The sequence below is a fragment of the Rhipicephalus sanguineus genome, chromosome 10 (assembly GCF_013339695.2).
Source record: "Rhipicephalus sanguineus isolate Rsan-2018 chromosome 10, BIME_Rsan_1.4, whole genome shotgun sequence".
Taxonomy (NCBI): Eukaryota; Metazoa; Arthropoda; class Arachnida; order Ixodida; family Ixodidae; genus Rhipicephalus; species Rhipicephalus sanguineus.
This window is the reverse complement of record NC_051185.1, coordinates 112,414,156-112,435,892: the sequence shown is the minus strand read 5'-3', so window position 1 is coordinate 112,435,892 and position 21,737 is coordinate 112,414,156. Positions and strand designations below refer to the sequence as shown.

General features: G+C 45.4%; 1 protein-coding gene across 1 annotated transcript in view; it reads right to left on the bottom strand.

Annotated features, from left to right (window-relative positions):
- LOC119372275 (pre-mRNA-splicing factor 18) overlaps positions 1-20,941 on the bottom strand; it is a 36,997-nt gene extending 16,056 nt beyond the window's left edge. Inside the window, exons 1-6 of the mRNA XM_037642751.2 lie at positions 20,730-20,941; positions 20,374-20,478; positions 14,566-14,640; positions 10,307-10,441; positions 2,461-2,589; positions 1,233-1,304 (exon numbers count right to left, since the gene is read on the bottom strand). Coding sequence (XP_037498679.1) covers positions 1,233-1,304; positions 2,461-2,589; positions 10,307-10,441; positions 14,566-14,640; positions 20,374-20,478; positions 20,730-20,792 — 579 coding nt within the window. The 5' untranslated portion in view covers positions 20,793-20,941. The remainder of the gene's footprint in view (positions 1-1,232; positions 1,305-2,460; positions 2,590-10,306; positions 10,442-14,565; positions 14,641-20,373; positions 20,479-20,729) is intronic.
- Positions 20,942-21,737: the final 796 nt, after the last annotated feature.

The window sequence follows — 21,737 nt, the reverse complement described above, 5'->3', positions numbered from 1 at the left end:
GAGGGGGCCATAGACTTAACATACCAAGTTTGGGGTAATTCTGTAGAGCCAATGGCACCAAAATACGATAAATACACTTTGAAATTCGTGACGTCACTAGGGGAGATTTCGGCATGAAATTTAAAAATGAAACTTTGAAAACGAAATTTTCTCCTCTATTAATGAACATGTGATGGCGAAACTAACGACATTAGAGTTCTCAGAGCACAATTTATCGATCTAAACTGATTCATTGTTTCTCTTTAGTGTCCCTTCAAGACTAGAAATTGGGGGTGTGCGAATATTCGAGTTTCGAATTCGAATTGAATATTACCTAATTGAATAATTCGATTGGACTTTCTAATAGCTAGCATTTGAAATTTCGAATAATTCGACAGGGCGAATATCTAAACCGCGACAAAGGGCAATGGTGCAACTTGGTTAGGGTGGGGTGGCTAAAACTGACACTAACGTCGTTACAGTGGGCTTTCCGTTAAAACTTTTGTCGATATCCTGGTCCAAAAGCGAGCGCATGTGTATTTTAAAGGTTATATCATTTCCACACGTCATGGCTCCAGCAAAGAAGGCCAGGGAAACTCTTGAACTGCTAGCGTAAAAAAATAACCAGCACACTGAGCTCAGACCTTTACTCAAGAGGTTCAAAAATACTTCAATGAGCCCCTAGTGCTAAGAAAGGATGATCTTTTTAAATACTGGAAAGAACATGGAGCTGCATTTTATTCAGGAATCGCCAAAATTGCTTTGCGATACCTTCCCATCCCTGCTACTGAGGTGCCCAGTGAGCGCATGTTTTCAACTGCAGGAAACAACGTAACATCACGGCAAGAGAGCCTGAAGCCAGGTCATGTGGAACAATTTGTGCTTCCGCACGACAGTTTGCAACCTTTCGGTAGCAGTAACACACGGCGTTATGTGCTCGAGGACATGAGCAGATTTGATTTCTTCGTTCTTTTTTTTAATTATTAATAATATCTTTTGTATTCTATATTTGATTCGATATTCACTATTTTTGGCCACTATTTGGCATTATTAGATACGAATTCGATTCGAGATGAAAATTCACTATTCACACACCCCTGCTAGAAATGTTAGAGGAAGGCAAGAAATATCTGTCATATCCATGGTATCAAAATGTATAGCTTTAGTCTGACTGACTCATAAGGAAATTGATGGACTTCAGGGATAAACAGATGATGCAGGGCTGAAGAAAATGCTGAAACCAATAATCTCACCTTGAGTGCAGTAAGAATCATTTCAGCATCTTTCCCCTTGTTTCTGCGCTCACCGAGTTCCTGTGCTATGTTCTGCAAGAAACAGAAAAAAAGAGTACTTATACAAACATGTATTCACTACAAGTACAGAGGTGGTGCTACATTGTCTTCCAGAGAGAGGAAGGTTTATTGTGGCAGAAAAGCTGAGAGGTCGGCCTGAAGCAATTTTCTGGCCTGCTACACAGCATTAGGAAAGGGGAGGGGAGAGGGAAGGTGGCGATGAAGCAATACCTTGAATGTCCAGAAAGTATTTACAGTCTCTTGTCGAGTTCTGTCTTGCACAAAAACCTCTTCAGCGCTTTCAGAATAGTATTGCGCTGATGACGAGAGGTGGTGGTCCTAACAGAACTTTTTCTGAAATTTGTTTTCCGGAAGAACACAAGGAACCATGCACTTTAAGCCATTTCACATGCAGTGCAAGCTAGCCTTTGCCTTAATGTCATCCTGGTTCAGCATCCTGTACCACGACAAATTGTCTTCAGCTATGAAGCTTTCCTTCTGAGAAATCTGCATTGTTTTTTAATAGCCTTTCTTGGAAAACAAACGCAGAAATTTTGGTCTGTCTGTCTGTCTGTCACCCGTTTCAGCCACCCGGCAAAAGTTGAACCACTTGCCCAAGGGCCAGCCATCTTGAACTGGTTTGTAGGTTCATACTTGTGTACATTGTCGATCAAAAAGCAAACATTACGCATAACTGAGGCGCAACATCACTATGTAAGTATTAGGTAGTGTGTTCCTTTACCAGAAAATACATAGATACGTTATTCTAAAGACCCTAGTTTCTTAAGCTGCGCTGAAAATGCGGCTGCGTTGAATATGCAAGACGGTGACGAACACCCTCTGCCACGGAAGAAGGAAACCCTCTGTGCAAGCTCATGTTTCCCGACGTATGCCAGATGGCGCTGATTTTTCACACAGCGCTCGTCTATCGTCTTTCGGCGGAATTTTCAGCGTAGCACGCAGATACGCGGCCAATTTTTCTTTTTGTAACTTTGTTCTTCAAACTGAGTGGATGTAAATATCCTTTGCTTTGTTAGTAGTGTGGATACCTGTGAAAATGTGGTATATGCATGAACGCTTCTTGTTTTTTTGAGCTGCCAACACAGAAAGAACACATATTAAGAGATGTGCTTCTGACTCCACAACATCCGCGTGAGATTCGTGTTGAACTCTGAGGCCCGTTGCCCACCTGTATGTCCTCCAAGGTGGTGCCGTCGTTCTCGACCTTGACATCGTGCACCGACTTTCCGTCCTCGGTCTTTCCCTGCGACTTGAGGATCTCGTCCAGGTAGATCTGGTCCACCTTCTCCATCGCCTCCTGCATGGGTTTTAGAAAATGCGAGAGCAGTGAGGAGACAGCAGTGTATATTGTGACACAACAGTTAATGTGACCTTCATTAGGCCCCGAAGACACGGCGAAAAGACCATACCCAAGGCACAGGTCGCAGTCGAGATGAGTCTCCAGAACCGATGATGAAGGAATGTGGATGGAGAACGACGGTGTGCCAATTAAACTCCTACAATATACTCAAATTGTGATGAAATTATGGTCAACTATCGCAATAAGATGCCAGGCCTGTGCAGAACACGCAGCACAGTCACAGCGAAAGCTGGAGGAGTGGCCTTTCTAGAGCCTCTTGTAAACTCTCTTGAGGCAACTACTACAAGTACAGTTTTAAGGTACCCACTACGCCATAAATCATCGTAATTTCCGCAATGTAGTGAAGTACTCACTGTGCCATTATTCCTTATTCTGCAGAGAATGAATGATTGAAAGACCTAATTCTAGAAAAGGAATTATGCCGGTGAAAGTGGAGCCCTCAGTCCAGGACCACCTGTGACTTTTGCCATCTTGCGAGCTCTGTCGATCAGCTTGAGCTGTTCTTCAGGCTTCGAGCAGGACAGCGCAGCCTCCCACTGCTCCAGTGTTGGTGTGTTGTTTATTGGCACCACCTTTGAGTGTTGGCAGGCCCATGTGACGTGATAAAGCGTTGGGTGTTCCCCACACAGCGGGCATGTGTTGTCATATGTTGCCGGATAGAATTTGTTAAGTAGACTCAGATTTGGATACGTATTAGTCTGCAGCTCTCTCCAGGCAACCGAATGCTTTCTACTGAGGTCTTTGTGGAAGGGGGGTACCGTATATACTTGCATAATGATCGCACTTTTTTTTTCAAAAAAATTGACGCCAACTTCGGGGTGCGATCATTACGCGGGGTAAATTTTCCGTGAAACAATATTCTGAGCACCGAAAACGCAAAGAAGTCGCTAATCTGAATTCTTACGATAGCTATCATGAACATAACCAAAAGTAAAAGTAGAGTAAGGCTTACCTTTGTAATAAAATGCACGCATTACGCAGGAGCTACATGCATGGAACACTGCCCTTTTATTTTTGAACTCTCTGACCCCCTAACGTTCATTCTGAGTCTGAAGCGTCACTGGTGTCAGTGTCGTCGCCGCACGATTCCCTGTCGGAATCGGCAGTGTCTTCAATGTCCCACAGATGGTCATCTTCTGTCCCGTCGAGCGCGTTGGAAATGCCAGTCTTCTTAAAGCTCTTGACGACCACCTCGTCGGAAATGGTACTCCACGCTTCGAGAATCCATGAGCAGAGGACTTCCACGGAGGGTCTCCTGATTTTGCCACTTGGCGTGAAACCGTGGTCGCCCGCCGCCATCCACTCTGCGTACAGCCTCCGGACGTTGTCCTTGAACGGTTTGTTCAGTGACACGTCCAGAGGCTGTAGCAGCGAAGTTAGACCCCCAGGGATCACTGCGATTTCCGTGCGCCGCTCCTTCAGCTCGGTACGGACACTGTCAACGAGATCGCCCCGAAAGCTGTCCAGCACAAGAAGTGAAGGAAGCAGAAGCGCTCCTGCTCTTCGCCCCCAAACCGTCTTGATCCAATCGACCATGAGGTCTGCCGTCATCCACCCTTTTGCTTGAGCGTGGATGTGGATGCCACGGGGAAAGTTTCCCTTCGGAATTGTTTTCCGCTTCAGAATGTGGATGTGGATGCCACGGGGAAAGTTTCCCTTCGGAATTGTTTTCCGCTTCAGAATCACGTACGGCGGCAGCTTCCGCCCGTCTGCTGTCACTGCGAGCATCACAGTGCACCGCTGCTTCTCGGCACCACACGTTTTCACGAGCACACTTCGAGCACCTTTCTCGTTCACAGTAGTCCTTCGAGGCATGTCAAACGTCAACGGCGTTTGGTCGGCGTTGCCTATCTGTGACAGCAGGAAACCGTTCTTCTGGCGTATCCTCGTGACGAGCCTGTGAAAATCGATCACTTTGTCTTCGTACGCGGATGGAAGTCGCTGGCACAACGACGTCCGCCGCCTCAGCGACAGTCCATTCCGCCGCATGAAGCGTGTCGTCCAGCCGGAACTGGCGCGGAAGTCCTTTGTGGCTATTCCCAGCCTCCGGGAAACTGTGCGCGCCTGCGTCCGTACCATGTCTAACGACACGGCACAACCGTCTTTGCGCATGTCCCTCACGTATTCGAGGACTGCCTTTTCGATGTCAGGGAACTTGCCCGTTTTGGGTCCGCGGAAAGCCCGGCGCGTGCTGTTCGTAGCCATGAGCTTCTCGTGCTGTTTTTTCCAATATCAGATCCGGATTTCGTCGACGCCGAAATGTCTGCCGGCAGCGCGGTTTCCGTACTCTAGCGCGTAATCAAGCGCCTTCAGCTTGAACGCGGCAGTAAAGCTCGCATACCGCCCCATGGTGAAACGGTGCTTCAACAGACGATCACAAAGCACAGCCAAAAAAACGTGGTGTCGAGTGACGCCGTGACGAGCGACTGGGATGGCGGCTGGCGGCGACACGGCTTTTTCAGGAATTATGGGAATGCGTCGGCAGCTTGTTGCTGCGGGATGACAACAGGTCGACCAACAGGCGGCCGCCGCTGTAACAGTGCGGGATAGCAAAACAAACATGGCGGCCCACAGAGCGAAGCGACCGCATTTTTTTTTCTTCTTTTCGTCAGTCACGGTGGTTGTGAGTACGTCACGCGCGTCAAAACAGTCTCTTCTGTCTAAATAAGGAATGCTTTCATTTAAATCAGTAAATTTACGGCATTAGCGTAGTGATGCCTGCTTTCAGATCACAGAAACAAAGATGGGCGCGTTCAGCTGCCACAGACATAAAACACATGGCGGGCATTCAGTGAAAACTGCGGCATTTGCCTTTACTGCAATCCTAAATGGCACGTTTCCGCCAACGGTGGGCAAAAATTACGAATGTTTGGTGCGTGCAGTTCACTTGGCGAGTTTGGAAGAGTTATTAACGTAACATTCGACAGATGATAAACGCGATGATCATCGGCTAGACTTGGCACACGACATATCGATGCGGCAAGTTCGGGGTGCGATCATTATGCGGGGAAAAAGAAAAATCGAATTTAGACGACAAAATTTAGGGGTGCGATCATTACGCGAGTGCGATCATTACGCGAGTAAATACGGTAAATCCTCCTCAAGGCTCTTTGTTAGACACAGTAATAATGGGAACTAACAGTCAATAATGCCAAGGAAAGTATAGGGGGTGTTATTTGTATTAATTAGAATATAAATGTGAAGAAAGTAAAGTGGACGAAAAGGTAACTTGCCGCCGGCAGGGACCGAACCTGCGACCTTCGAATAACGCGTCCGATGCTCTACCACTGAGCTACGGCGGCGGTCATCCTCCCGTCCACTTTTATGGGGTATATATGTGATTTAAACCTAGGAGTGTTAGTCAGCGCCAATCGCAGCCATGGCGGCGAGTGTGGAACACTCTTTTTTTCTTTTTTTTTTTGCCCCATAAAGTGGACGGGAGGATGACCGCCGCCGTAGCTCAGTGGTAGAGCACCGGACGCGTTATTCGAAGGTTGCAGGTTCGGTCCCTGCCGGCAGCAAGTTATCTTTTCATCCACTTTACTTTCTTCACATTTATATTCTAATTAATACAAATAACACCCCCTATACTTTCCTTGGCATTATTGACTGTTAGTTTCCATTATTACTGAGTCTAACAAACAAAAACGAGCCCTTAAGAGTCGTCATCTTTCCTTCATTCAAGGCTCTTCGGTGTTTTAAAATTGCTCCACAGCGTCTAGTGACTGTGTGTGGTTCCCCGTCGTTGTGTGCCCCCCAGTTGGTGTATGCTCGGGCACTGGCGTCGGCACGCTGGTTCCCTGTCACAGTTTCATGGCCTGATGTCCATGTAATGGAGCAGCTCGAGAAGGTGGTTTTTCTTGCCTCGAGTATGCGGATGGCAGCAGTGGATATGCGTCCACTGCTGTACTGTCTGCATGCTTCTTGTGAGTCTGTAACTATTTCTGCAGTGGACTCTTCGACCCGGTGCGTGATGGCGAGTGCGATCGCTACTTCCTCAGCCTCTAGAGGTTGTTGCTTTTGATCGAAGTGCTGCTGACTTCCCTAGGCTGCTGATCAACAACGCTCACTACCACCCCGGAGTGGTCTCTGTATGTGGTCACGTTAATGTACAATACGTCTGTTCTCCCTGTGAAATTCCTTTTGTGTGCTTCTGATCTTGTCTTTCTTCTGGCCTTATGTATTTTCGGATGCACGTTTCTTGGTATCGGGCTGATCTCAATGATCTGGCGAATGTCCTTCCGTATGCCCTCCGTGCTGTTAATTTCTCTGTAAGCGTCCCTCATGTCCGGTATCTGCAGCGTGTACTTGCCCGTTGGAGTCAGCATGGGTCTCATTTTCTGCGCAAGAAGCTGCGCCTCGATGTGTTCTTGCATTGTGTTGTTTATGCCCAGTTTAAGGAATTTCTCCGCCGAGGTGTTGACTGGTAGTCCGAGGGCGCATTTGTAGGCTTTCCTAAGGATTGCCTCTAATCGTTCCTTTTCCTCCTCGAGCGGTATTTGGTAGGGTGAACTGTATACTATCCTACCGACCACAAGGGCCTGTACTAGCCTACATGTGTCCTCCTCCTTCATACCTCGTCTTCTGTTGGAAATTGTTGCAATCATCCTCGTGATCTGCAGTGTGGTGTTTGAGAGCTGTCTGATGGTGTGGTCTAGACAACATTTACTTGGTATCCACATGCCTAGGATCTTATTTGGGATACTTCCGGAATCTTCTTCCTGCCTGTGTGGATGTCTACGGAGTTCTGCAGATTGTATCCTCTTCTGTAAACTCTGAGAACCTCGGATTTCTCCGGGGAGCATACTGGTCCACATTGTCGGATGTATGCGTGGACCGTATCTGCTGTGCGTTGCAGAACGTCTTGTTTTTGTCCTAAAAATCCCCTTGTCACTCAGATTGTGACATCGTCTGCGTAGATGTCATGTCTGAGTCCTTCCAATTTTTTCGAGGTTTCATGCTAAGCCGATCTAACGAAGTTATAAAGCATAGGAGATATCACAGAGCCTTGTGGTGTTCCCTTTTTGGGCGTGTTGAATGTGTCAGTCCGGATTCCTCCTATACCAAATGCGGCAGTTATGTTACTAAGGAAAGGTTTGACGCAGTTGTGTATTCTCTGCCAGCAACTTAGGTTGCTGAGCCCGTCTAGCACAGCCTTGTGAGACTGACATTGTCAAAGGCCGCCTTAAGATCAAGCGCGAGCAAGTTGTTTTCACCGTATTTTGGGACTGCAGTAAGCGCCTCTTCCTGGATTTGCAGGAGGACGTCTTGCGTTGAGAGGCATTTTCAGAATCCAAACATGGTGTGCGGCATGAGTTCATTATCTTCAGAGAAGCGACGTACCCGCTACACATCTGTAAGGCATTGCGTACCCGCTGCACAATCTGTAAGGCATTGCGTGCACTTTGTTGGTGCTGTGGCTGATGACAATGCAGAATTATGGCTGAGCCCTTTCCAAAGGGTTGCAAGCATTAATTAAATGACCCAGTCATTATGCAATTCGCATCATACGATGCCTGGTTGTTACTTTACTCTTGTACCACACTATACCACATATGTTAACGCGATTCCTTGCCCGATGTGACGCTTGTATAGGGTCTTTTTGTGAAGGAGTTTCAAGCACTGGCGTGGCTAAGTGGTATAATACTTCACTGCCATGCAGAGGGCCTGGGTTCAAATCCTGCTCGATCTTTGATATTTTTTTCTCATTGTGCGTGATATCAGTTACAGACACTGGCAGTGACGGCAGCAGTGGATAACTACACCACCAAAATCAGCTGCTGTGATCTTGTTACAGTCTTTGCTGCAACATTCTGACGGTCAGTAGTCCCGATATAAGACTAGAACCTTCCACGAAGAGCCCTACACACCAGAAAGCCACCGATGACAGCTTGCTGTCATACCTACTGACGAGTGAAGCAAGTGCAGGAGTTGCCTTTTAATTTATTTTTAATCATTGTTCATTCCTCTTTCGCCCATCTGAGTGAAAAGCAACAGGGTTTTCAAGAATGTGTACCGACTGTGTAAGGTACGACTAAGAAGTGCCAACTTCTGGTGAGCTCATGTCCCCAGACACACACCTACACACATCTGGTGAAGTCACCAGACTCAAGTGGTTTATTTTAAAAACGACAGTATTTCTTGGGGAACTTAAATGCAGAAATTTTGGTCTGTCTTTCTGTCTGTCTGTCTGTCACCCAATTCAGCGACCCGGCCAAAGTTGAACCACTTGCTTACCGCCCACCCATCTTGAACTGGTACGGCAGTTCATACTTGTGAATGTCGTCGATCAAAGAGTAAATATGACGCATATCTGAGGCGCAACATCACTAGGTAAGTATTAGGTGGTGTGTTCCTTTAATAGAAAATACATAGATACGCAATTTTAAAGACCCTAGTTTGTTAAGCTGCGCTGAAAATGCAGCTGCACTGAAAATGCCTATGTGCGCCGACGAACGCCCTCTGCCACGGAGGAAGGAAACCCTCTGCACAAGCTCATGTTTCCCGACGTATTGCCAGATGGTGTCCATATCTCACGCAGCGCCTCCTCTATCGTCTTTACACGGCATTTGCTGCGGAGCACGCAGATACGCGGCCAATTTTTTCTTGAATCACACCAAGAAAGCTACAGAAGCTAAAGGTATACCAACACCTGAATGAGGCCTCCATACCTGTTATACAAAAATAACAATATTTCAAATACATAGAAGTTCGCAGCATGAAGCAAGTTTTCGTAAAGAGAAAAGTAAAATAGCCAATATAGAAGAAATGGCATATTCACAAGTCACTCTGAGAAATTCACGGACTATCTAACAATAATGCTAATACAGTAGAGCTTGCAATTCACAGTGTAAAAAGAAATTGGCAAAAACTTTACTAAGCACTAAGCCGTGCAAGCCTTGAAACAGCGAAACTGGACGATTCTGAAGACTAATCTGGTTGCTTCTGGGTTGTTTCTAGGCTTTAGCTAGGTGATGTTAGGTAATTTCTATGTTGATTCTCATTGCAGAGAGGTTCGAGTTAGACCACACACAGTCACAGACACGACACAGATGTCCAAACTCCAGAAACAAAACTTGCGCTGAAATCAAGCATTCGCACCTCTCATGCAGTCACAGATACGACATGCATGTCCAGCCTGAGGCAAACTTATGCTGAAACCAAACGTTTGCACCCCTCATAGATCTACGGGCACGCCGTCGTTGGCATAGGCGTTCCATCGGTTCGGGGTCTTCTCGTAGCCACCGTTGCCTTTCCCATTCTCTAGTGTTGGGCCAACTGTTGCCTTTTTCCTTTTTAGTGAGCCAGTGGTGAGTAGTGGGATTTACCAAATTTCTGTTTCTGTAGCACATACCCGTTTATGATGATGATAGTTTTCTGATGGGCCACACGAATTTCTGTGGCACATACCCGTGGACGGGCTAACGTATTGCCTTCTTCACCTTTAGTGGGCCAGTGGTGAGTAGTGGGACTTACCCAATTTCTGTGGCACATACCCATTTATTTTTCGAGATAGGGTCGGCCACATTACGGCTAGCTCAATTAAACAGCTTTGCTGTTAAAAAATAAACTGACAATAAGAGATACATCAAATGTGTCTGCATGCACGAGCACAGCTGAGTACACCAGACGCGGCTGCACTTTATGAACCGACCTGAAAATCATTGCGGAGTCCCCGGTCCACCTCGGGCTCCAGGATCTCCAGGCGGCGCAGTCGGTGGAAGGCCTCCGTCTCTGTCTCACCAAACAGCAGTATGGGCTCTGAACGGTCACGAAGGCGCCTGATCACCTGCATTGATGCAGCACCACAGGGTTAGCTGTGTACAGAGACAACAAAAGGCAACAAGACATGCTAGTAAACAACACACCTGAACGATAACACAACACATGTGTAAAACCATTAAACCTTAGTAGGTAGTGTGGTAAAATTAAACACACAAAGAGAAAATCACGGGATGAGTGCTGACCGTCAAGTAAAAACTTGACGGTCAAAACACCAAAATGTATGCCACCTACTGACATCTGTCACACAGCATGTGTAGGAATGCATTTTGGCTTTAATGCTTTCGATTGGCAGCCAGCGTTTGCCCTGTGCTTTTCTCTCTCTGGGTTTCTTCTTCTTGCATTGTCATTTACCTATGCAACCATATCAACCAGCCCGGCTTTCCACCCTGCATTCACACTTAACCAGCGCTGCGCACAGCATAGCGCACCACACCACTACAGGCAAAGGGTTCACATAAATTTTGATGGCGACCAAGGCAAACGTAAACAGAGACTACTAAAAACTTGGCAGCAATAGCTCAATTGAGCTACTTAAAAAAAGAAAAAAAAAAAAGGCATCCTGAAGGGCACTTACAGCATCAGCATGGAAACATATTGGCTGCTATGACAGTGAGCTCCAAGAGCTAGCCAAGTTGACATCCATAAAATAGTAGATATGTTTAGAGTGTTGATATGTGAAAGGGTGGTTTACTCGAGATTGCTTTTAACATAAAAACTCGGCACAGAACGATGCAAGTATTCAAATATCAAAGATTTAACACCGTTATGTCCTAACAGAATGGTGGTGTTAGCTGTGCTTTGTTAACAGAAAGTTAGTAGAACAATGCCAACTTTCCCTTTGAAAGCACAATGTCGTTACTTAAGCTGGAGCTGAGCACGTCATATGGTCAAGGTGGTCAACCACACTGCCGATACAGACTGGTACAAGATGCAAGACTGGTAGCTTAAATCACAAGATGCATGGGAGGCACTAGGCCAGCATGTCCTGCTGCACACTGGCTTTCCACCGTGCATTAAACGTGACACCAAGAAACGAAACAACGAAAACTGCGAGACAAGCTTTCAAGTCTTGATCTGTCAGGAAAATGGTGGTTCAATGTATTACAAGCTTATGCCAACTTTATTATTGTGTTCTTTTCTTTCACCTACGTGTCCAGTTATGTGTGCTGCGAGGTCACACAGTTGTTTCATATTTGCACCCTCTTACTGCGATCACTAGGCCTGTGCAACAGTGCCAGGCCACCTATTCGTCTTTACTTTCAATCAGTGCCTTAGCGGAAACTGTGCTGGGAATTTGACAGTTTTTGAGTTTAAACTTCTCTGCCTGTGTCAAAGCGGTGAGGTTGAGAAAGTAGCAGGTCTGCCTAAAAAAAGAAAAAAAGAATGTCCTAAGTTTACACTTGGTTTTTCTTGTCTGCATTGATTGAATTGCATAAATATGGCAGGCCATCTGTCCCTAGCTCAAACATGCACTCTCCTTGTCTGCTGAGAGTTTGTGTGATTGTAGTGTGAGATAGACTGAGGTGTGCCCAGTGGTGCTAGATTGCCTGTGTTGACCGTATTACTTGCGTAACAAAACTATTACGCTACTGGCCTGAAATGACATTCAGCTGGCATTTCTAAAGCATGCCAAGACCCTGCTGCTTGGTGAGTCATGCTATGGTGAAAGGGGAAAGCGACACAGCCTTTCTTTGTCATGTTACCACAGCTACAAAAGACTAACGGGCCTAGTATTCTAAACCTGTGCTATCAGTGCCTCATTAATAAAAATTTGAAGGCAGCCAGAGGTCCTCAAGCACGAGCATGCATTGCTGGCGAAGTTGTGGCTTCATTTTACATAAAAATGCAATGAAAACCATCGAGTGCTGTTTATTCCATTTTTTGCAGAGCATTGCCATGTGTGGTTAGTTCTTTATTTTACAAGATCCAGTTTCACCCACAAAAATACTCTTACCATCGCTTGGCGCAGGCCGTGCTGCAATATCTGGGAAACTTCCAGATTGTTTTAGATGATTACGATAAGGCTGTGTGTGCACACCACAGGTAGTCGAGATTATTCGACAGGTAACGCAAGCACCTGCGATAATGCTGGAATGATCCACCACTCATCTATAAAAGATGACGCATTCCGTCAAGGATCACATTATAGACAACCAACGTCTTTGCTTGCCGTTATCACAGTGCAGCAAGTGTTACTTGCACTTTGAGTCTTTCTTTTGCTGGGCCCAACAAACAGGTTTTATCCTTACCAGTTTGACTTTTGTATCCTTCGCCGTCACAACCACGTGAGAGTATTTCACTCAAGGTTTCCCCCTCCCTTGCTCTTTGAATACAGTCCCTTTCACTGAATTGCACATTCATCAACAACATTAATTAAGTGAAAGAAGGTTTAATTACTGGCAATAATTGCAGAAGGACACCGCAAGCATCACAAGTTCTCCCACAATTACACCACTCGTTGTTGCCATCATCTTCTTCACAGTTCCACCCAAAACACAATGGTGCTATTACAGAACAAATATACGTGGTCTGGCAACTCCCTGGTTTCTACGTGAAGGAATAGCTTCAGATTAACCCTCAGTGGCGATGTTGTTGGTACATGCATTTTTCAGAGAGCACACCACTGTCATAGATTACAAAGTAAAGGATGCAGTACATGCAGTTAGTAAACAGGAACACACTGTAAGTTATTACTGTCATCATACACTGCAAGGCGTGGAATACACTTTGTAAAGATAAGTGCACTATGAGCTAGAAATTTCCAGACGCAATCATTCACAGCCATTAAGACTGAGCACTGTTGTCAACTTTCCCAAAGTAGTTCATACTTGTGTGAAAAATTCGGTAAAACAAGTCAAACAAGATGGCAGTACTAAACAAAATTTCTTGACCAGCAACCATGTTCAAAGAGAACAACCTGTTAATTATTACTGCATTAATGCGTAGCAATGAGCTCAGCTTGCTGGTTCATGTTTGTATCAACTAGCACAGAAAGTGAAGCAGCTACTAGAACAAGAAAAGCACCATGCTAGGTGAATTTGGTTTTTCACTGCTTAATTGACTTGGATCAAAATGGATGAAAAGTTCCGTTTCAGTGTAGTGCCCTTCACAATGTTTAAAAAATAGTAATTAACATGAATTAAAACTAACAGACAAGAAAGCCAAGGAAAGTATAGGGGATGTTATTTGTACCAATTATGATGTAAATATGAAGAAACTAAAGCAGACAAAAAGATGACTTGCCACCAGCAGGGACCGAACCTGCGACTGATACTTTTGCCATCAGTAGCTAACAAAACGAGCTTATTGAAAGTGTAAATGAAATCCCTAAAGTGCACTGATCGGTTAATTGACGGCATTCATAACCAACTTTAAAAAGAACAAGATATTACAATAATGTGACAGTACAAGTGCCTTGTCCTGTGCAGTTTGCACTGACAAAAAAATGTCCCATCACCTCGCTCCTCGCTTGCTCGAGTACACAACAGTTAAATTATTTGGTGACGGTTTTATAGCGTTGAGCTGTAGTTTTGGTATCAAAGAACGCTGAGTGAGGTGGGACCCAGCCAGGTTTTTCACGTAAGCACAGCTGACTACGTGACTACACAAAACGGCGTGCACATGAGCACCATGTTGACAACTGTTTTCAACGAAGGCTCCCTGGGTGCTGCTACGATGCCCCCTGGGATGTTGTAAATATGCGTGGCCCCCAAAAATGTACTGCAGAGGCAAGGACATTGGCCTTTGTACTCTCCTGCGAGTCCATAAAGGAGGTGCTCACTCTTTCCGTTGAAAAGGTCTGCTAGGAGAAAACGCTCTTAAGGAGCATGCGGCCAAAACAAACTTGCGATGAAGATGGTAGTTGGTTGCTTACATTAAAAACAAGTTGGTGTCGATGTCGTGAGGTGGGGAGTTTTTCATGCAGTCACACAACATACACTTTAATAAAATGATTTTAAACATGTTCTAAGCTGTATTAGCTGTTGATATTTTGTAGATGATGCATGTATGTTCACACAAGTCTATCCCACAAGTCATCTCGCCTTAAAATTTTGTGTCAGTACTCCATGAAGTTTATTATGCCATGAAATACAAATAACCAGCGGTGCAAATCTGTCCAGAGCATACCTCTTTCCTCGGAAGTACACGTTCATCTTCCTGCTTCTTCTTGAGGAGGCTGGCCACTGACAGCGACGATGACGACTGCATTGGCACAAGAGGGCAGTGGTGAGAACAGACACTCGAATATTGTTAGCAATCTTTTGTCTTTGTGTCACTCTGATGTACATTGGGCACGTTGGTATTTCAACTCGGGAAAACAATCTAGTGCCATGAGTGGAGGAGGAGGAAAATGAGCTGCAGACAATGAAATGCATTCGTGTTGTCTACATCTTCGCTCTTTCCTAGTCCACGGAGACCGATTGTATTGGAATGTTTTAATACCATTCACCCCTAATAACCTAACTGCCTACTGTACTGTACAGACATAAATAAAAGAAGGGGTGTGGACTGAAGGGCTTATTTTTTGTTAGACACAACTATACCAAGCCAACAGACAATGAAGCCAAGGACAGTATACTACTACTACTACTACTACTACTACTACTACTACTACTACTACTGCTACTACCACTACTACTACTACTGCTACTGCTACTACTACTACTACTACTAGTACTACTACTACTACTACTACTACTACTACTAATAATAATAATAATAGTAATGACAAGTTTACTTCTGCCTTAAAGGAGTACTGACATGAATTTTAAAATTTTTGGGGTTGTTGCTCTAAATAAAAGCACGGGTGTCGAGAACCCTAAAAAGAGTGTCGTGGTGCCTGGGGATGCATTGCATATATTTTTAATACCGCTTCTTTCAACCAGCAGTTTCGGTTTCGGTTTCGAGAGGGCGGCTTCATAGTGACGTGTCAAGTCTGTCCGTGACGTCACGGGCAGACTGCAACCCACGAAATATGCACCTGCTGTCCTTTGCTCTCAGTCGAACGTGGTTCATGGTGAGTGAACTGTCGTCCAGTGCCTCCGACAGCGATTTCTGTGATTTAGGCTGCATGCAGAACCCAGACTTCGCAAACCAAGTGAGCTGACTTGAAACATCATAGGGCTCTCCATGCGGTGAAGCTGCCTTGCAGATGCTGGTAGATGAAAACTTCAAAATCAAACTTAAATATTTATACGTGTTTCCCGGATGCGGTGTGGGGAGAGCGTTAACATTACATGCCAAGGAAACCAAAAACGTCCGTTTTGCTGCACTTCAAAATCGTGTCAGTACTCCTTTAAGAAATACAAGGACAGAACTGCAGCAAAAGCTGCCCTAAACAGCTTAACTGAGCCACAGCCCCTATATTGAAGGCAAAAGTGACAAGTAATTGAAAGCAACTGATCACACATGACGGTATCACAATTAAATAAAAAGTAGTGCAATACACAGCAAAACAAAAAAAGAGACCAAAGAGAGTCTTACGCGCACTTATGTACAGTGCAAGTCACTTCTTCATCAGAAGGACAATTACAAATGTTTAGGAGCACAAGTTTACAGAGGGCATCATTTCAAGCCTTTAAATTAGTTGCAGTCAATGTGAGTTCAAGGGGAATGAAAGCGTACGAGAAAACAACTTGCTGCCAGTTAGGATCCATAGGAACATTACGTGTAAAGATTGTGTGCGACACAATGCTGTCTAGCCAGAAGAATGCCCCAACTTTGCAGCCACTGCTACAAGCGGCGCTGGCTCACATTATCAGGGTTACACATACAGAAAAAATGCAGAAGCCCTTGCCCTATCAGGAAGCTTGGCATGCGTGTTCCTGGTGTACTACTTTTCTTTCTTTCTTTCTTTTTATCATATGGTGCAGTGCTTCCTCCAAAGTGTTCCCTTCCTCCACGACAGGAATGGGACCTTCATCCATGTGCTTAGAAGTGCAACACTTCAGTTGCTACAGGCAACGACGACAGTCATGCATTCATATCCAGGTAACAATTAAATGTGAAGTGAGAAGTTACCTTGATAAAACGTCAGATCCAAAACGGCTGATCGCTGACAAGCCCACGATCAAGAGAGCACCAATGATTCTAAAACAGTGTACACAACTAAGCATGTGGCCAGTGCACCTTTGAGGGCTGCATAGCTGTACGCTCGCCGGTGCCGAGTTTTTTGCATACACCACCCCTGAAATCTGTGACTTACAACAAGCTTCGCATGAAAAAGCCAAAGAAGTGTAAGGGGCAAAGATCACCACCATAGCTTTGTTGGTTGAGAATCATGTCTAACGCGAAGGTTGTGGGTTTGGTTCCCCTATCATTAAGTTGTTTTTCCACTTTAACTCATGTTCCATTTATATCACAACTGATACAATTCATTAAAAAATACATATTACACCACCTATGGTTTCTTTGGCTTCATTATCTGTTGGCTTCACAAGGTTGTGATTGATCAAAGGTGGCATTCAAAAGCCTTTTTTTAAATACAGAATTACAAGGCTGTTTTCCTGAAGCAAGTCCTAGAAGAGGCATGCAGGACTGGAGAAATATGGAAGTGCAAACAGAACTGGTTATCGGAGCAGAGAATCTCCCATCCAATGCTAACAGAAAACGCACAAAAACACATGCATACCCAGACAACAAAACAAAATTAGAAAGCGATAGAGGTATGAGTAATCCAAAGATGAACACACAGCCATGGTAGAGCATATCCAAAAATTAGGGGCACACGTTTGATACACGAACATGAACATGGTGCTTGTTCAAGCCTGCCTGTTTGTCGAGTGCATGTAACTTTTGCATCAGATCCGTCACGGTATTAAGGCAGTAGTTTACTAAGCAAGTTTCTCAAACATGCAGACTGTCTTGTGAGTGCACACGTTGACGTAGAGGGGCTCAACACTTATGTGATACCTCACAATTTAATCAGCTGACCCTCGATTTCTGAGAAGCATTTAAAGAAAGGTACATTCAGATGAACAACAAGCAATATTTGTTCATGTTATATAAACACACACACACACACACACACACACACACACACACACACACAAAAAAAAAAACAAAACAAAAAACATGCACAGTACAATCTGTGTCTTTACCGATGTCAGAACTTGAAAAAAGGAACGTGAGATGATATGAAAGATGAAACTATATTTGTACTATTTGTATGTCTCTAAAAATCTTTATGTACACAAGTGCACCACTATCTTGTTTAGCTTAAGGATTTCTCAAAACTAACAGAAAACACAGGGTAAGCAAGAACGAGCAGGTGCAGTGATTGTATAGGGGGTATGCACTGTACCTTGATCCGCGAGGTGGCGACAGCATCGCCGGGCAGCGACGCCATTTTGGCGGTCCGGCCGTTCGTGAGCGCAGTAGCAGGTAGCAGTACCGGCAGTATCAGGCTACGTTCTGTATGCGTTCTGCTTAGCCCACGCACAGCAGTGTCTCGTGCGCGTGCGTATTTATTACATGAAAATCTTTGAACGAATTTATTTGCGTGTGCGGAGAGACGGTACGTGCCGTGGTTGCACGTCAGCCAGCTGCGACAATGGTGAACTGCGCCGTGTTTGGTTGTAACAACCACGCGAAAAAGAAGCCCGTGGATCAGAATGCTGCCTCTGTAGGTTTCTTTTTCATACCAAAGGCCAGCTTTGCAGGTGCAGTGAGCAGCTTGTGCCTCACCGTCTTCTTTGATGAGAAGCCACGGCGTAAGGAGCTTTTCATTAACTGACTGAATGACAAACCTGGGAGTACAAACAGACAACCTCAGTGATGTGACCTAAACATTTGAAATAAATTAGAAAGCTATCGTAGCTGCAAAGTTGGAACACTAAGAAATGTCTGAATAAAGCAACGTCAACGCTGATTTGCACGACGTAAGTGATCGACGCAACGCGGATTCTTAAATTCTGGCGATCGCGTTTAACGCGGAATGGAGTTAGATCATACTTAATCCTTCAGGAAGCTGCGCGTCGCCCTAGCTAGAACTGTCGCTTAACGCTTGCGATAACTCAGCTACACACGAGCAAGGCGATCAGCGGTTGTTGAAATGCGAAAACCATTTAGAAACAGCCACTGGCAAGTGCCGTAATCCCTTCCTGCCCTGACGTCCCGTTACCGTGTTTACGGGTTTCACACGGCGCTAGCACGATAGAACAAACGCGATTAGAAATAAACGGGGAAGCCGGCTTCCTTTTCTGACAACAGCGATTGTGCTGTACGGCAGAACTTCGACGCCTGCACTAAAAAGCTGCGATAAATCGACTACACACTAGCACCGCACGCAGCGGTTGTTGAGAAGCAAAAACCATTTGAAAACAGCACTGCAGCAATTGCTGTGATCTCTTCCCTGCCATTACATCCCGTTACTGGGTTTACAGTATCGGCAGAGCGCTCGCACGGCACAATAAACGCGATTACAAGTGGATGAGGGAAGTCTGTTTACCTTTCCAACTACAACTATCGTGCTGTCTTGGAGAACCTTGACACCCGGCTGCTGAACCCATCCGCTGATGAGATAGTTGTGACCGTGCATGGATTTATAAGCTTTCGTTGCTCACGCGACACAAAACTTGTCTCATGAACAAGGTAGTCCTTTATGTCGGTGAAGTCGATCCGTGGCAGCAGGGCAACATCGGATTGAAGTTCAGCGTCTTCCGAGTTCGAGTGGGTCTACGCCGCCGCACAGACGACCTTTCTCCAGGTAGCGAAATCGCGCAGGTTTATCTAACCCACGTGCGTATGCGCTTAAATCCATTGCAGGCCACAGGTGCACCAAGAAAAGCGAAAAAACAGATAGTTCCACAGTGCCACCGTGAGCGCATCGAACCACCGAGACCGCCAAAATGGCGGCATCCTGGAACGACGCTAGCGCTCCTTGCGGATGACGTCAGGTGCATACCCCCTATAGGGAGATGCAAATGCCTGGGCCTTCAGCACTATGCGTAGGAAGCTGCGAGGAGTGAACCGCGGATATCTTGTCTTGTCTTGTCGCCTAGGTCTTGGCTCATACCCACAAGGGGGATTGGCCACACTGTACTTTATAATGTAAATGGTTTACACAACGCTTGCTAAAAAATAAAAAAAAGAGAGAAATTAGATAAGAACTATAATAACATTCCTTAAAAAAAAAAGTGAAAGGGGCAGAAGCTTTCGATAAACCATAATATATAAACAAATTAGCAAAAATAAAGAAGGGGGTCAAAGAATTGGGTGTAACTGGCGGTACCACTAGCAGCGTATCCTTCCGGTTGCCTGAATGAATCTATGTAGCGTTGACAGAATAACACAGCGGCCCGCACCCAACTGACTGGCTCCAAACGATAAAAGGGTGGGTGTATCAACTGCCAATCCGAGCATGCCAATCGGTCTCTCAAGAATTATTCGGCGCAGTGAGGCGAAACGGCGGCATGTGAGAAGAAAGTGATCTATTGTTTCCGGTTCATTACAAACTGCACATAGGTTAGTTAATGAAAATCGTGATTTGTGGAGATAATAATTTAACCGAGGAACTCTACAGCGAAAGCTTGTTAGGGTCACCTCACATTGACGGGAAAGGCAGTTTGCGGTGTTCCATGTGAATTGCAAGTGCCGAAATTCTTCAGATTGTAGGAGCGATGTTTCGTTGATTTTTAAGATTAATAGGCGTTTGAATCGTTCAGCAGTAATAAAAGAAAACTGTGGAGCTACTAGTACCACCGGGAAATTTAACGATGCCGAAGCGAGCGAGTCAGCGGTTTCATTTAGTGCAATTCCAGCATGCCCGGGGACCCAAAGAAACCGAACTTCTGATAGGCTACGCGGTACAAGATACCAAAATATCCTGAGAAGAGGAGACTGCTTTGCGGACGTTAAATGTGTACAAACAGATAAAGCATCCGCAATAATAATAGCTTTTGATTGCTGAGAATTTAGTTTCCGAATGTCACACACCTCGTCGTCATCTTCGTCTTGGTGCTTGGCTCGACGACGCTGCTCGTACTCTTCGGTTGTCTGCTTGATCAGCTCTTCCCGCTTGAAGAACTTCCTCTGCGGTCCCTGTCAAAGCAAACATGCTTTAGCTCTAACAGTGCGCGAAGTTGTAGCGTAGCGTAATGCAGCTTCACCGCATCACGCACGAGCGATTATGCCATTTAATTGACAGCGCTGTTACGTAATCCGTAAGCACTGCCAAAGGCAGCAACAGTGCCTGCAACTATTACAAGCCACAATATTCGCATTACAACGAACTACACAGCAGCGGATGATTCTGGCAGCCTTTGGACAGAAGCGGACAGCCGAGTACTCACGACAAGTTGCCTGTTTTCCAGCTCTTTACGCTTGCGCTCAATCTCTGCTTTTAGTACATCCATTCTTTGAAGTCTCAACACACGATCGAGCTCACAAAGACCGTTGAAAAGGTGCACCGCTACCGAACTGTGCGAACTACATCACCAACCAAACACAAACCTCGACGCCGTGGGCGCTGCCATAAATGTTGCCAACTGAAAAACGTGGAACTTGTGCATCTGGGCGCTAGCAGAGAACACCTCCTAGCGCCCGTCTTGCTTACGCGTCTGTTTCTTCCGTGTTTGTTCTGTTGCGCTTGCTAAGATGCACAAGTTCTACACTACGGTGCAAGAAATACTTTAGCTGAGCGAACGACGCGGAGGGAGCGCTTGTTGGGGAGAGGCGGATTAAGTCCTCGTTTTCCGCGTGCCGAGAGACGGCGCGTCGGACTGAGAACCACGGACCGTGGCGCTCGTTTTTAAAAAGAGCGTTCAGGGGATATCCCCAGTGAGTAAAAGTGTGGCGGAGAGAGCAACCGAGGAAGAGCTAGTACTTGAGAATTTCAACTGGAAAAAGGCCGAAGGAAAAATTCCAAAGCGCTCTACCGCGGGTTTAGATTAACGAACTAGGACATAACACGTAAAGAAACACTGCCGTGGGAAAATGCTTACAGGACAGGCAAATACCGGAAAGTTGGCGAAAAAGTAGAATGAACCTAATCTATAAAGGCAAGGGAGAAACGGATAACATTCGCTCGTATAGACCACTGACCATTACATCGGACACAGGTTCGTGATGCAAGCAGTAAAAATGAAAATAGAAACGTGGGCAGAACATAACAATATTTTGGGAAAACTTCAGAATGGATTTCGAGTCGACAGGCGGTTAGACAATAACCTGTTTGTTCTCACTCAGTGTATAGAAATATCTGAAATAGAAAATAGGCCCTTGTACGTGGCTTTTCTAGACATCACTGGGTCGTACGTACGACAACGTTAATCAGGAAATTTTGTGGGATATATTGAAAG